The sequence below is a fragment of the Gavialis gangeticus genome, unplaced genomic scaffold, assembly GCF_001723915.1.
Source record: "Gavialis gangeticus isolate Ggan-Ray unplaced genomic scaffold, GavGan_comp1, whole genome shotgun sequence".
Taxonomy (NCBI): domain Eukaryota; kingdom Metazoa; phylum Chordata; order Crocodylia; family Gavialidae; genus Gavialis; species Gavialis gangeticus.
Window position 1 is genome coordinate 32,885,951 of NW_017729001.1, and position 13,981 is coordinate 32,899,931.

Sequence of the window (13,981 nt, forward strand, 5' to 3'; positions counted from 1 at the left end):
GGCTAGGAGCTGGAACCAACTTCCAAGGGAAGTGGTGCTGGCCCCTACCCTGGGGGTCTTTAAGAAGAGGCTGGATGCCTACCTGGCTGGACTCATTTGAGTCCCGTTTTTGTTTTGGGGTTTTGTTGTTCTCCCGCCCTGGCGGGGGGTTGGGCTAGAAGATCTACTAGGTCCCTTCCGACCCTAAATCTATGAAACTATAATGAGGCTGATAGTTGCACATGTTCTTGCTTTCTTGGAGGATTTAAAATCTCCCTAATAATGAGATGCTTAAGGAGTGACAGATGGATTTGGGAACCTGCAGCTGTGAGGCTCCTTGTTATCAAAGGCCCCCAGATGCTACGTGGTTGGCAAACCCATTGCTATCATGCTTGACAGACAGGTGCTGTGATCTGCTGGTATTTAGCTGCTTGGTAGGCACATCTTTCATGCACAAGCTCTGCAGTTTGGCAGTGATGAGGAATGTCATCCTAAATCCTTGAAGCCAACAGGCCTCATTTTGGATGCTTTTACAATGAGCACGGTGTATAAGAGGGAGGCTAGATTTGCACCTAATAGATTAACCAAAGTGTGTGTGTGTGACAGACTTTTGTGGGCTGAAGCTCACTTCATCAGACGCCGTGTTAAGATGTGCACAGCGCAGAAGAGGCAAGTGTGGTGATATGCAGCCACCCAAAATGTTTCCCTTATAGCTGCTGGTAGAATAATCTGTACCCTTCTCTCCTGCTCCTTTGAAGTTGACGAAAGGTTTTGATCCTAAACCTTGTTGCAGCGTGACTTGCTTTTTCTTGATTCATAGACGCAATCAATTTTTAAATATTGCCAGTTACTGCAGCGTTCTTAGCACTAAAACTATTCTTTATACATAACGTGCTTATTCCCCTTCTGCCTTGAATGCATCTTGCCGCTGGTTACTCCAGGCTGAATAGCTTATGCTGATGTGAAAAATAAATAATTTAGATTTAGGAAAGTTCAACTAAGGAAATAAGTGAGAGGCTTACATTTTAAAGGGATAAACAGTTTCCTAGCTACATTTCTGATGCAAGATTTCTTTCTGTTTCATTCTTTAAAGCAGATCAGTTCTTCGTAAAATCAAATGTTACATATAGCCTATTAAAGCTTTGTAGAGATCTGAAAACCCTTGCATCATTGTAGGCAAGGGTTATTAATTTGTTAACTTTAGGAATCTAGGGTTGGGGCTTAATAACCCGTTAGGACAACTCGAGACCCTTAATGGACCTGTGAGCATCCTGCACCTGAGATGTCGTGCAGTGCACAGGACAGCTGCCTTAGTGCACAGGCCAGTTGCTGTTGTCACATATGGGTTATTGGCCTGCTTAACCACATCTGATGACATGCTACTGGAAACCTAACATCTCACAACAAAACCACCAGTTTCACAATGTGCATCTAAAAACAGAAGTGGGCTGGAGGTGGAGTTGGGTGTTATAGCTCTGCATATAGGAATTCCCCAAATTTCTGTTTTTTGTTTTGTTTTTTTTATTGATTTAATGGCTAAATCTGCCCATCATGAGCCGGTGAAAGGCCCTGCTTGGTGGAGACTGCTGTGTATGGGTAGAGAGGGGCGGTTTAAAGAACTCCTGCATTGGCCTGAATCAGTCCTGGATCTTGTGATGTTTGAGGGAGTGCAGTATAGGGGAGAGGAGAAATGGGAAAGGTGAGCTCGCTGTCCAGGTGGTCACGGGCATCTCTGCCGGATCTGATCCCAGCCATTGGATCTCTCTCCTATGTCCCTTCCCACCAGCTGTAATGCGGCTGGAAGGGAGTGAGAAGGGGAGCAGGAGATCCCTGCCGAGCAGGCGCCTGCTCTCCCACTTTTAAACCAGAGCAGGAGACGGATATTTAGAAACCCGTTGGGAGCAACTGATTCCTGGTTTTGCTCTTGTTGGACAACTCCATCATTAATTCTCTGCACCTCCTGCTTACTCTGTCTACCTGGAGCTGGTGAAGATGCCCGAGATAACTGTCGGATAACGTCTGTTATCCAATCTTTTTTTTTTTGGCTCCCCTTTTCTGGTTTGCCAGTGTTGGTTATGTTCCAGTAATATGCAAAAGATGCATTGTGAGGTCCCAGAGCCTCCGTTTTTCTTATTCACAAGCAGTCTTTTATATTCAACACCTGGTCTTTTATATTCGTGTTGCACGGTGCGCAGAGAACCAGACCACTGCTGTGGCAACAGTAGTATTCGATAGTCCGAGCCTCTTAAGCAGCATGCTTTAGCTTTTTCTTCCAGAGGAAAAATGTTATCGCTGCAGTACAGTGAAATCCAAACTACTATTACTGATCAGAGGCTAGCACTTTATGCTGTAGGTTAACTAAATTGGGAAACTCTGAGCAGTTAGATGCTAATAGCAAGTGGTGAGTCATATGACTTCAGGCGCTCAGTGGCTGCTCGTGTGTTGCACAGCTGTTAAAGGGACAGTCCTGCATGCAGTACCTTGCCTCCCGTGCAGCAGACCTTCTCAATTATTCATGATGCCTTTAATTCGTACGATGTGCGTTTAACTTCCCTCGGAGGAAGGGAAGCCTCGCTGTCCGAGAAGCCGGTCTCCAACCAGCATGGCGTTGCGGTAACTTTGTGCTTTGGAAGAATGGAGTATTATTATTGTCCATCCTTGTTAAAGTGCCTGCAGTATCTGTGGGTGAGTGGATTCTTTAGTTGAAACTTGTGGTGCGTAGTTGGATGTTTTAAGTGCATTTGCAAAACCTTCCCTTCCTCTACTGAACTGCAGTAATGGGACAGGAGATGCTTTTTCAGCTAGATGCCACAGCAGCCGTGTTGTGGAGTAGACCGGTTTCTCAAATGGGAATAGAAGGATAAAATGGGACTTTGCCAAACCATCAAAAGTAGATATGAATATTTGTCTGACTTGAATTTTTCCTCCTTGCCTCTGTCTAGCATTGAAGCCATCTGAAGGAGTGCAGTTTTTCGTATTGCATATTCATAGACATTCCTTCCTGCTTACTGAAAAGCTGTCCATAACCCCTAGGAAACTTGCTTAAAAATATTCCTTCCCTCCTGCCAAGTATGGCAGCCTCCCTGTGTTTAAAATAGTTGGTGGTGCTGACTTTTGAAATGTACTGTTATTTTTTCCTTGGGAAGCACAGAATCATTAAGGGCCTATATCCACTTTCTAGCTCTCAAGAAGCACCTCGTGAATAAAACAGTATGTTTTAATGGGTAGGAGACCACGGGAAAAGCAACTGAGCCTACATGGTGGTTTTTGCTCATTAATGTCTTACTGATCAATTCTTAATGTGTGCTACCTTTTTACAAGTTTGAACATGCTTGAATAACAGGAGTGAATTATTGAGAAGAGTCTATTACTCAGTGTCAAAGAAAAGGAAACTCCAGCTCAGTGCTGAGGCTTATTTTTACTTCTGCGTTGTCACACCGAGTGATATGTTTAATCTGTGAGTTAGGACTCTAGCATTGCACCTTTTTAAATTTGTTCTTCATCGATTGCAGTTCATGGCAACCTCCTCGTTAATCCGATGATTTTTCCACAGAGTCAGTACACTAATATAAATGCTGCCCTGTGTAAAACCTGAATGTTTGCTGCTAATTTTGCTGCAAAATTGGTAGCAGGGGATTGGTTCCCCCCTGGCAAGGCTTGAATTTGGCAGCCCTTCTACATGCATTTGCTGTCATGAGTAGTCGAGCAGGGGCTACCACTGTTAAACGACACCTGAATTGGGAAGTGAGGGTTGCGGAGTCCGTCCTTTTCCGTATGGAAAGCCAGTTATGAGCTTGTTTCCAATAGCTGTAATGTTCAGACCTTCCACAGCGCTTCAGTGCAACTCTTTTGTTATAATCTCAGGTTTTAAAAGACAGACTTCCTTGAAATGCTGGTTTAAAAGCCTGGATGAGTTGAGTAAGATATTTGAATTGTGAGTTGGAGACACTTCTTCATTGCTGCCATTTATGGGAACATGCCTGCTGGTATTCACAAAATGAGGAAGTAAATTAAATGTGATTTTTGGCTGTCCAGTAACTGGGAGTGATCTTTTATATCGTATAACTTCAGTCCGCAAGAGAACAAAACTCCACTACATTATCGGTGTGTGTATGTGCTGCTATGCATGCCTTGCATTATTTATTTGATGGTATAATAGTAATGTTGTAATCAAATACTCGATGTCTAACTAATCTCCCTAACCAATTTGAATGCTATGAATTTCAAGAGGATGTTTCTTTGGTTATAAGAAAGCTTTTTCTCCCTGAAAATTGTTGCACATTTTAATTGCACAGCTGCTTCTACCTCTTTAATTTTTAAAAAATGTAGACTTCTCTGAGGAAGTATTGTAAGCGCTGGATGTAGACTGACTGCTTGGTCTCCAAATGTTTCTGTTGATCAGAAACCAAACTGAGGGCTGCTAAGGAGATAAAGTATTAATTCTCTGTTTATAGTCAAGAGTAACAGGAGATGTCAGGTCTGGTTGTCAAGCTTTGTGTGGTTATTTGATCCTTATAGGGGGTTAAGATAACTTATTTATAAGGTGCACTTACTCTAGGAAGCTGTAATTATTTTTTAAGTCAAGTAAAATCAAAATTATTTAAAAAAAGTTACTAGTTAAGATTGTTTCTCACTGCTTACTAATGTCAGCATCAGAGTCAGCATTGCAAATTCTTTTGATATCCAGCGGTCAGAGTTAGAGCAGTGGGGTAGCAATGATGATCCGGGAAATGTGAGGGTTTTTAGTGATGCATTCTTTGGACCAACTGTAACGTTGGGAGAGTTGTTGGATGAGCTTTCGGGCATCAAGCGAATGCAGCAACTACACGATTGCCGCTTCCTCCTCCTCTTACTGCATCTTTAGAAGTTTTACTTCTTATTTAACCTTTTCACGGTACATAGGAAACACACTTCCGACAGCCTTTCCTGTAGATGACAAGCATCCCGGTCCTTCTGTGTAGCTGTGAGCACGATGGACGAGCCAGCCGCCAAGAGACCGGTCCCCTGCACGAGTGCACTGCAGTAATGAGCATCGTAGGGTTGGAGTGGTGTTGTAGCTGAGATGGTCCAGAGAATATGAGAGAAGCAGGGCTGGCTTGCAAGGGTATTTTGTGTCTGAAAGCTTGTCTGACGTCTCTCCCAATGAAATGAAGCAGTAAAAGATACTGCCAACCCAACTTTGCTTGTCATGGTAATGAAGCACAGACTTTGTGGAAGCATGGATGACCGAGGCAGGCCCATTGCTATGTATGAGCATGGAGGGCTCCGTCTTTAACCGCTTTCAGTTGAGAAAGAAAGGGATTTTAGCTCTCACAAATTTACCACGCCCAAAAGAGCTAAAGGTTTTGGTATATCTGCTTTCTTCTGACGTCTGTAGTCCTTGGGAGGAGCCATATTTCTTTTCACATTTAGAAGTTGTTTGCTTGCGAGTTACAATTTGCTCTGATCTTTTAGAGGGGTGTTTTTTCTTAATTCTCAAGTTTTAAACCATATCTTGGCGACATTGCCAAAGTCTGGGAGCTGACGGATTGGCCTACTTGAGTGGCTTTTCGACATTTTCATTTTATGTGTGAAAAATAGCTCTAAAATAAGGGCCGCAACCCACGGAAGATAAAATCCCACTGAGCATCTTCCCAGTGCCATAAAACAGATTTTCTTTTTAATAAATGTTGTCACTGTGTTCTTGCAGGGAAGTGACAGTTTGACATGCTTGAAACAGCGAGCGGTGGATGTGTGTCTAATTTTAGGCCTCGTGGCCTAGACAGGCTTCCCTTTTGACAATACTAATTAAGAAGCTCATTGAGGTGCATCTGATACCATTTTTAATGAGCTGTTTCATATTTAAGTCTGGCAGTTGTTTTACATGTGGTAGATCCTGAAAGCATCAAAGAAATTTTTGGTGCATTTTAATATAAACTCCTGTACTGTAATAGGCCTCAGGACACCCTCGTGGTAGTCTAAAGAAACCTGGCCGTTCTTCTTGGGCAATAACCATTGTTCGTAGACTAAGCATATAGGTACAATGGCCTAAATTATTGCCCATTTCTCAACCGAGCATTGTTTCACTATTAGGAGTGAGACAAATGCAGTTAATTGTTCTGTTTGTTCTTGCTTTCTCAGTCTACTCCTAACCCAATGTTAAATTATGTTTTTACCTTTTTAAAATCTCAGGTTTGCTGCAGGCAGGGCCTTGTCACAAGGCTGATGTTGGTTCCTTATTCCCAGTTCCTTGTTCAAAGGATTACACTTTTTTAGACATCATTAATATAAGCTAATATATAATGTATTTCTCCGTGATATGTGGTTACTAACATGAAATGCAATAAACAATTAAAAATCACATAATTCAGTGGAAACTAGAAATGCAGAACAAGTTACATTAAACTCCGTGCACGCATAGGAATCTCTGCTGAGCTGCCGCCGTGCCTGGGGGAGTCCCCTGAAGCAGCCGACGTGGGGGCACGCAATGCCAACTCCATTCGGCTGTGTCCGTAGGTCTTGAATGAATGTGGACCTAGGGTTTGGCTGAATGCCCGTGGTCAAATCTGCCTCGGGTCAGTGCAAGCTTCAGGCCTCTGATGAACAAAACGTCCCATCAGGTAGTGCCCCGTCCCAGCTGCGGTAAGAGAGTTGCCTGGGTGCAGTGACCCAGCACTTGAGGTTTCAGGAAAAGTGTTATCCTCTGGGACTCAGCGCTGCTTGCGTCATACCTGTATTCTTTGACTGAAATACTTGATCTTCAGTCTTTACTTAATAACCTAGAGTCCATTGTAGCAATCGCAGATTACGGTAAAATACACAACACTTTAGCTTTGAACAGTTTCTAAGAGCTATATTTTCAAAAATGAACTCAGTCCTGGGAGTAAGGAACCAAATTAAGCCTCAGGTCTTGTCTGACATCTGACTCAGTAGTCACATGAGCTGGGCTGTAATGCTAGTTTCTAAGTGATGGAAGCTCTCAATCAGATTCAGTGCTGAATATTTTATATAGGGTATAGCCTACGCAAGATGAAAACTCATTTTCTAAAAGGCCAAAAATAGCTCTCATAATGCAAAAATGCTGCGAAACCCAGGAACTCAATCAGTGGGATGAATATTTATTATAACCTAATCAAAAGCAAGGTAGTGAATTTAAACGCAGGTAAAACCCAAGGAGCGCTCTGATGACAAGAATATTGCTGTTTCAGCGCCTTCTGTTAAGGTTGCTTTATCAGGCGATCCTAAAGGGAGGGTCATCTCTATTTAATGGTTAATATTCTAGGACTACAGCAGAGAAAAATGCAGTCCCCCATAAAATAACACGGATGTCAGCGTGTAGCCTGTCTGGCTTGCGGATGTCGCTGCTAATGGTGTATGTAATAAAGGCTAAATGAGCTGGGTTTTCATTCACCTGGGCCCAAGCCTCTGAAACCAGCTTAGTTCTGTGCCCCGATCCCTCGCTCTTCTCCACACTAGCTGTCTGTCTTACGCTTGCCGTTCTCTCGGCAGTCACTGCGCCCCCTCAACTGCTTGGGCCTTTCAGGAACCGGTGCTTTATCCGGTAGGCATGCACTTTAATAAAACAGCGACACAGCCTTGCGGCAAGTTTGTGTGTGACCTAGCAGCACCTCTGATGCATGTGCACAGCGAGGCTCCCAAAGTGCACTGATCCACTGTGGCAGAAGAGAGACTTTCAACCCAGGGTTTTTGGTGAGCATCTGGAAAGCGGCCCCTTGCTTTGTGCACATTGTGGTGTTAGGTACCGCCCCGAACGCAGGGAACTGAAAGATGCTAGATTTGGCACACTGCTTCGTTTCTGGGTGTTGTCTTGACTCGATCCTAGTTGGCCTTGGAAACTCCTGCAAAAGAAATGTCTCCCTCCCACGCATGGTTGCCATGTATGAAAGCCGCAGTGGTGCCTTCATGGTATACGAGAGAGAAAGATCAGCAGACTGTACTGAGAGGCAGCCTTCTCGTCCCTGCCTTTGTCCAACCTCCGGTTCGGAGCTCACTCGCTGTCCGCCATCTCCTGCTGATCCAAAATGAGTTGAGTTTTTGTCCTTCAAGACACACAGCATAGTCCATATCTTTAAACAGCTGTTTCCTCTGTTTTGTTTTTTTTGCAGGGTTAGGGTAAGATTAGAAATGTAGAAGTAGAGACTGTTCTGCAGGGTCTGAATGTCTTCCTGTCTGGTTAACCTCCTGGGAGGGGAGTATTTTGTTGCTCTTTGGTTTTTGTTGCAGGTTCTGTGTTTGATGGCAGGGTGGTGGAGAGGGAAGCTAGGGTGCTCTCATGTTGAAGTCTAATAACTGTCAAACAATGCGTGCCTGCTCATCCGTGCAGTGTCAGTGGCATTAGACTGCATGTGGTCGAACAAAGTGTGGGTTGCAATTCACAGTAAGTTGTAGAAGATCCAGGTCCCTCCATTTCATACAGCTGGGGGCTTGCATAGGAAGTTGTGTGGCAAGAAAACAGGTTTCCAGAGTTGTCATAAAAAAACAAAAACAGACTTCCTTCCTATTTAGTGCTTTGGCAACGCAGTTTCCTGAGTACAACGCACGAGGGCGCTGGGAGGCTGGAGGAACCAGCCTTGCTGGCAGGGCTCCACTCATCGTATGTTCAACTTGAAGCATTTGCAACAGTAAAAAGTAAAAATAAGAGTGCAGGGTCCAGGCTTGCTGCTATAATTGGAATCGTATTGGGTACAATCTCCCATAAAACATTGTAAGAAACTGCAAATGTGACAGTGTCTTTAAATGCAACAGTTTCTCCATTCAGGAAGACCTAAACGTTTTGAGCTCGGATGCTTTGCTTAATATAATGACCGAGGCTGCGCGGCATCAGAGCAGTCACAAAAAAGGGGCATTTATCCTTGCTGGGTTTTGTTTCTTCTTAATATTCTGGGACTGGAAAATAAAAACTTGTCATTTTAAAACCAATTTAAAAAGTGAATTCCTGGATCTGACTCTTAAGTACAAGGCACACAGGTAACTTAGCTGTCTCCTCCTACTCATACTGTGACCTAAACTTGTTTGGAGACTCCCTTTCCCATGCTGTTGTCTGTGTCATTAAAGCTGGGAGGTGACCAAGTTCCCACTATTGTTTCTGTTCTTTCAGCAGAGTTGTGACTTGTTAATACGGCCAATGCATGTTTACTGTACTGAAAGGAAATGGCATTTTGGAGACCAACCTGAGCATGCCAAGAGGAGCTCTTTGTATAAGACCTATCAAAATCCGGTGACAGGAGTCCAGATTGTAATTCAGGGTTGCTCTTAACGTGCAGCTTGAGCCAGAACCTTACATGTAATTTGCAAAAACAGGTTAGCTTTTGGCGAAAATGAAACTGGATTTTTCATGTAACATGGCAGAGTTTAAGAAATGTAAACTATATAACTGTACAGGTTAGCATAGCTGAACTGTTATTTAGCACAGCTCACCCAAGTGTGCCAGAAGGTGCTTTCCTAGTTTTTTAAGCACAGAAATTAACTCAGCCTCAGTAGATGTAGCGTACGGCATCTGTTTTATAGTGCCATAATTCTCATCTCAGCACCACCTTACAGTTCAGTATGGGAAATAAATCATATCCAATTGAAAATGCAGACAGAATACAAGTTTGGACCCATGCCGGGTAAACTAAGGTAATGTCTGTATGAGAACTAAGCTGGCACAGGAAGACTGGTTGGCCTTTCTGGTCAAGCTCCCGTCCTGTACCAGCTAGACCAGCGGAGCTGTCGTGTACCAGGACAAGAAGGGCTGCCCCTTAGCAGAGCAAGCGGTAGCGGTCAGGTTGCATCTTTGGCAGCCCCAGGGAGTCCAGGCAAGGGACTTCTGTCAGCACAGCTGAGCACATCGGAGGTAAAAGAGAAGTAGGAGAACGCTCCAGGCTGAGAAGATATGTCAGGTGATCTTCCACTAGCATCCACTCTACTTGTGCAATCTCAGTTTCCTGGAATTGATGTTTTGCAAGAACAAGTTACCAAATGTTGCCCCTCGATAGGCACTGTTGACCGCAGAAGTGCCGTGTGGACGAAAGGTGATTTCACGATGGAGTCTCATTCATGTGCGCACCTATGCTCCCATACAGGGGAAGGCAGCAAGTGTTGGGATTGCAATGCCAGCCATCTGAAAAAGCCTCTCCAGGAAATGGCTCCAGCTTCTTATGTCTGTATCAGGGAAATCGTGTACATCGAAGGGGAAGCTGTCAGGTTTTAGGTGTGCTGCATTTTATGTGCTAGCTCTTTCTGCAGGTGTATGGGAAGTGTGGCGCTCTGATGCTTCCTTCCAGGGGAGGTGCGGACAAGCTGACTCAGGGTTTTACTTCCTCTGTGTTGATGATCATCTGTTTATTTTGCATGGTGGATGTTTGCTTTCCCCTTTTCCAGCTACTAACCACCTTCAGAAGGAGCACGCAAGCTGGGTCTACTTCTTTGTTGGTGGTCTCAGGTTTGGCGGGGAGTGAACTTTGGTGTAGGGGCTAAATAGCGTAAACAGTGCTCCCCCTCTCCTTCAGTGCGGGCGTGTATGTATGCTGGGAATATTTCCTTAAAGCCTTCCTATTTATAAACCTCCTTCAAGCCTGTGCCAGCTGTGCTGGGCTTTCTCTGCCCATGAGAGCAAACAAGCGCTACCCAGTGCTTCAGCCAGATGGCATTGCCAAGTTGCATTTCTTACGGTCGCACCAAGGCAAGCTGAAATACATTATTGAAGAAGCAATCAGATGACACCTGGCAGTCACGGAGCTGCCAGAAGTTTGGTATGCTTTGGGCTGACTGTCTTTGAGTACTTCAAGTCCCAAACTTCACAGAGGACGTTCTGGTCCCACACATTGCACAGACTCTCTCTTATCCTTCGTTGCTTGAAGTTGAACTGTGTTTGTGTCGCAGAAGGAAATGTGAGTTGTGGGGGTATTTCTTAAGACAGAAAAACAGGCTGCCTTTCCGCACGCTGCCGTTAACAGTTTACTGCATGCATGGTGAAGCTGCTTGGCAGCACGCAAAACAACCCAGTGATCAGCACCAAGGAAAATGTTGCGTGGATTTTCTCTTGAAGCTGTCTATACTGTTGCCCCCTGGAAAATAATATACTGTCCTACCTGCAAAATTGTTCTACCAGCACAATTGTTCGAAATAGGGGGGAGAAACATGCAAGCTGCATAGATTTTACTGATTTCCTTGGCTAAACATTACTCAAGCTGTAGCAGCTTATATCCAAAGACCTGTTTAATAATTATACCAGCATCATGTGTGTAACTATATGAACCAATCCTGCCTGACAGGGGCGATGTCAGTGGTTACGACAAGGAAACTTGTGGCCCTAGGGCTCGCCTGGGAGCCATGGAGGGAAGGGGGGCATAGCAAATTCGGCACGCCCGCTCATTTCTTACGGTCATGGGTGATGTGCAGCAACAGTTGACCTTTGCAGGGTAGCACCACAAAAGGATGCAATTACCTAGCTGGATCAAAAGATACAATGAATTTTTTAGGGAGATGGAAGATAGTTGTTGAAAGCAGAATTTGTCTTAGACTTGGATTTCATTTCCCCTTGATTGTAGGAAACTCTCAAGGGGATTTTAGTGACAGCAGATGCACAGATCTGAATTGACAGCAGTGGTTCATGTCAGTCAGCTAGAAGAGATGTGCTGCTGTACTTCTTCAGATCCCCTGGCCATGTTTTTCTTGCTTATTAGGATGAATTTGGTAGTTTCTCTTTGTACAAGAATTTATTGTAGCAGCTTCTCCTTTTGTTTGTGCTTGCAATTTAAACTGAAGTAATGTGTCCCCATGTTCATTCCTGTATCTTCTTTTTCTTCATCTTAATCCTAGCAATTCTCTCCTGAGAAAAACATGTGCAGTCCCTGTTATAATCAGGGAAAATGCCTTCACATACCTGAAAGCAGAATCTGGCCTTCAGTGCTCTTCTGTGTGTAGTTGCATGATGGTGTTTTCAATTCTTTGTGCAAAAAAGTTTCCTTTTTAATACCTTTATACCTCATTGTTTCCTATCCCATGAGATATTTATAATTTCCAGCACAGTCTCTTTTCTGAGCAGTATAAAAGGTAGACTTTGACAATGTTCAGATCTGTCTCTCTCTCCTTGCAGCTTTCAATTGACTATTGTGCCAGAGAGCAGATTTAGCAAAGCAAAGTACTAATATTAAAAAAAGCCCCACCTACAGAAATAGAACTGGATTCTGTGCAGCGATGTTACCAGGCAGGGAAATTGTACAATGAGAGCGTGGCTCCACTTAGAAATCAGGATGGCTCCAACTCGAAAACAGGAAGCTGGTAGCAAATGCAGTAAGATTGCAATGGTAGACCTGTTTTTCTTGCATGTAAGGACATGTGATTTGGAGCACCTGAAACCTTTTCAGGCCAGGCTTAATTGAAAAATGTTAACAAATTTTCTTTTAAAAGCTTTTATGCAGCTGTTGCATGAGCATGTTAGGTGCATGCCAAATGTAGGCCAGAAGGCTGGTTGCATGGACTCCTCTCGCTGAGGGTCTTGTGGGTTGTCCTGTGGCTATGCACTAGCCTGGGCTGCAGGAGATGTTTCCCACTGGGCTTCAAGCTTCAGCAAAATCCTGAAACCCCATTGCCAAACGCCCAAAGGTGTTTAGACAGCAAAGTCGCATTTCAATGGGAGGTAAGTGCCCTGTGCCGTGGGGGTCGTGGCACACTTCCACCTCGCTGCAGAGAGGCAGTCGGATGCTACAGGGAAGGGGGTTTCGTTTGATTTCATCTGAAAGAAGTGGTTAATATTTCAAAACCACATGAACTAACTTGGATTCACCGTTTCCGTACGTACTCATTCACTTCAGGTCTGTATCTTCCTTTATTGTATTTTGTTTTGTTCTTAGGCATTTTCATCCTCGTAGTCTGTGACTTATCTGCTGCTCACGTAAGGTCATAAAACCCTTCCATATTATTGCGCTCATGATTATGGTGCTTAAGGTTTGTGAGGGGCATGGATGTATATCTAAGACCCACTTGGTGTCTGCTTCCCAAGAACTTGAAAAAGGGGTGCCCCAAAAAGCTGGCAAAGCAGTACAGGTATACTGGAAAACAAGGGCATGACAACAGTAACCTTATATGCATGTGAAATGCCTGTATGCACCACACAGCTTCTGTTTAAAACCAAGTGTTTTTTTTTTTTTTTTTTTTTTTTAAAGTGAAGGTATAAAATAAATGTCAATGACACTTGTTTTTGCTTTTGTTTCTTTTCCTACCAGTTCCGGCCTACTTTTCTTTTGCACTTTTATTTTTATATTATGAGTCCATGGCAAATGATTCTTCCCCTCTATTCAGCACCCCCAGGAGCACATCTGTGAGGGACCAGCAGGGGAGATGATGCTTAGGGGCAACCAACACGGGTTCATTAGAGGCAGGTCCTGTCAGACCAACCTGGTGGCCTTCTATGATCAGGTCACTAAATCCTTGGACACAGGCATTGCGGTGGACATAGTCTTTCTGGACTTTAGAAAAGCCTTCGACACTGTCTCTCACCCCATTCTCATTAAAAAGTTAGGCGACTGTGGTGTCGATCCCTACACAGTCAGATGGGTCACCAACTGGCTGGAGGGCCGCGCCAAGAGAGTGGTGGTGGATGGGTCACATTTGACCTGGAGGGATGTGGGCAGTGGTGTCCCCCAGGGCTCGGTCCTTGGGCCTGCACTGTTCAACATCTTCATCAGTGACTTGGACGAGGGGGTAAAAAGCACCTATTCAAATTTGCTGATGACACTAAGATGTGGGGGGATGTGGGCACACTAGAAGGGAGGAATAGGCTGCAATCGGACCTAGACAGGTTACAGGGGTGGGCGGATGAGAACAGGATGGGATTCAACACTGACAAGTGCAAGGTGCTGCAGAGGCAGAAAAGGATCTTGGAGTCATCACTGATGCCAAGATGAACATGGGCCGGCAGTGTGGGGATGCAGTCAGGAAGGCCAACCACACCTTGTCGTGCATCCACAGATGCATCTCGAGCAGATCCAAGGAGGTGATCCTCCCCCTCTACGCGGCA

The 13,981-nt window shown here is 44.4% G+C and overlaps 1 protein-coding gene across 2 annotated transcripts in view; it reads left to right on the forward strand.

Annotated features, from left to right (window-relative positions):
* Window positions 1–13,981, forward strand: part of KIAA1671 (KIAA1671 ortholog) — a 123,064-nt gene that overhangs the window by 20,593 nt on the left and 88,490 nt on the right. Inside the window, exon 1 of one of the 2 annotated variants that reach the window (XM_019507344.1) lies at window positions 2,475–2,664. The exons of the other annotated variant lie outside the window; for it this stretch is intronic. Within the exon in view, the coding sequence (XP_019362889.1) occupies window positions 2,614–2,664 (51 nt within the window). The 5' untranslated portion in view covers window positions 2,475–2,613. Of the gene's footprint in view, window positions 1–2,474; window positions 2,665–13,981 lie in introns of those variants that run through there. 2 annotated transcript variants of the gene reach the window in all.